The sequence below is a fragment of the Salvia splendens genome, chromosome 1, assembly GCF_004379255.2.
Source record: "Salvia splendens isolate huo1 chromosome 1, SspV2, whole genome shotgun sequence".
Lineage (NCBI taxonomy): Eukaryota > Viridiplantae > Streptophyta > Magnoliopsida > Lamiales > Lamiaceae > Salvia > Salvia splendens.
The window spans coordinates 5,947,950-5,950,041 of record NC_056032.1 but is presented as its reverse complement, the minus strand read 5'-3'; the positions used below and the strand labels follow the sequence as shown (position 1 = coordinate 5,950,041).

The window sequence follows — 2,092 nt, the reverse complement described above, 5'->3', positions numbered from 1 at the left end:
TGGTATTTTAATAATTTAAAACAAAATTAAAAAACAATAATATTAAAAATGAAAAGCAAATTGAGTTTAATTAATAGGGCACCACTAGGGCTCCACCATTGCAGCAAAAAGGGGCATCAACGGTGGATGCTCTAATGAAGTCATTAATGCGTGGGAGAACGATTCATTATTTTATGGACATATCATCGATCCATTGTTACATCATAGACGCGTTTAGCCAACTATACAAACTAAAATAATATATAAAAAATAAAAAGAGTAAAAACGTAGTAATAAATCGTAAAAAAAGGCGTATCAAACCTTCCTCGCTAAGCTTTAACAATTTCAAACCACCTTTTCGAAACGTTCCCTATAAATACTCCTTCCACTTCGCTCCTTTAAATTTGCTGAATAATCCCCAAATTTCCCCCAAAATCACCATGGCTGCAGGCGCGAATTCCTCCCCCGCCATCCTCCCCATCTCCACCGCCGCCGCGCAGCCGCACAACGCCGCCGGAAATCATCAATTGTCCTCCGACAATTCCCCCGTCCGCGTCTTCCTCACCGCCGTCTCCGACAACATCCGATTCGGCCTCGCCAATCGCCGCCCCTGGTCGGAGGTCGTCGATCGCGCCGCCTTCTCCAAGCCGGAGTCGATCTCTGAGGCCACGCTCCGATTGAGGAAGAATTACAACCATTTCCGCACCAACTACCTCACCATTGTCACCGCCGTCCTCGCGATCTCGCTCCTCACCAATCCGTTCTCGCTCTTCCTCCTCTCCGGCCTCCTCGCCGCCTGGCTGTTCCTCTACGTCTTCCGCCAGGCGTCCGATCCGCCGATCGACTGCTTCGGCCGCCAGTTCTCCGATCGGGAGACGCTGCTCTTCCTGATCGTCTCCACCGTCGGCGTGATCTTCCTCACCAGCGTCGGATCCGTGATCGTGTCGGCTCTGATGATGGGCGTGGGGGTTGTTAGCCTGCACGGCGCCTTTAGAACGCCGGAAGATCTGTTTATCGATGAGCAGCAGCCGCAGGGAGGCGTTCCTGGATTCCTCACGTTGTTGAACGGCGGCGCCGCTGCTGCTTCTCAGCAACCCACTATGCATGCTAGGGTTTGAGTCCGTCGACGGTAGGGGCGAATAAACTATACTCCATTTTTTTTTCATTTCTAGATTTCTTGAAATAATCTGTGGTATGAAACATGACGAATTAACACAGTAATTTGCTATACAATTAGCTAGATTTATATATGCACACACGTGAATTTTGTTGAGGAGATGTGTCTTTGTTCTTGATCTGTGAGATCCGCTGTTTTCTTTGGATGTGAATATCAGAATATTATTGTGTTTGTTTTATGAATAGATCAATTTTCCAATTTAAATGGAAAACTATATGTAATGCTAGGTTAATCAAGAAAATTCTCCCTCAGTTTAAATATGTTTAACAATGTAGATTAGATTAAATAGCGATTTCAAAGATCAAATCTAATGATTTTTCTGAATTATTGGATTCCCTTCAAATAAACATCTAGAGTTAGTTGTTGATAAAGTATGTATGTTTGCTTTGTTATTTTGGATCTACTTTATGTTGAAAATCATTTTATTTTTAACGTTGGCTTGTAGGAAGATTAGGAGACAAGTCGATTTGCCATGTGAATTGGTATCTAAACAAATAATATTATTCTTTACAACAATGCATAATGATAAATTAATACTCCTTATGACAATAAAATAGGACCGTGTATCACTGTCATGAAATAAAAGTGATTTAAGTTCATAAGTCATAATCTAATATGTTTTCAGATCATTTCATCAAAGCAAGTGTTGCATAATCTTAAGTATTTTTTAATCTATATATGATTACTCACCCAAATAAAGTGTTTGACTAAGCTTATTTTAAAGGACAATATATCTATTTGACCCCTCACGCGATGTAAAATGTTTGGCTAAACGTATAAAATGTTTAATGGGCTTATTAGCTTTGGGAACTTATAAAATGTTTCACAATCATATACTAGCACCTTAAAAGTTATACTCTATCTTAGATAATTTAAAGTGACACATTTTTAATATGAAAACATCCATCTCTATTTTGTCATCCTTTTATTTCTCTT

The 2,092-nt window shown here is 40.3% G+C and overlaps 1 protein-coding gene across 1 annotated transcript; it reads left to right on the top strand.

Annotated features, from left to right (window-relative positions):
* Nucleotides 1–335: 335 nt before the first annotated feature.
* LOC121794770 (PRA1 family protein B4-like) lies at nucleotides 336–1,334 on the top strand. Its single transcript, XM_042193110.1, has one exon. The coding sequence runs from the start codon at nucleotides 420–422 to the stop codon at nucleotides 1,095–1,097; it is 678 nt and encodes a 225-aa protein (XP_042049044.1). The 5' UTR covers nucleotides 336–419; the 3' UTR covers nucleotides 1,098–1,334.
* Nucleotides 1,335–2,092: the final 758 nt, after the last annotated feature.

Bases quoted from the DNA above. Each gene is read 5' to 3' on its own strand.
- LOC121794770 (XM_042193110.1), top strand. From the start codon at position 420: ATGGCTGCAGGCGCGAATTCCTCCCCCGCCATCCTCCCCATCTCCACC.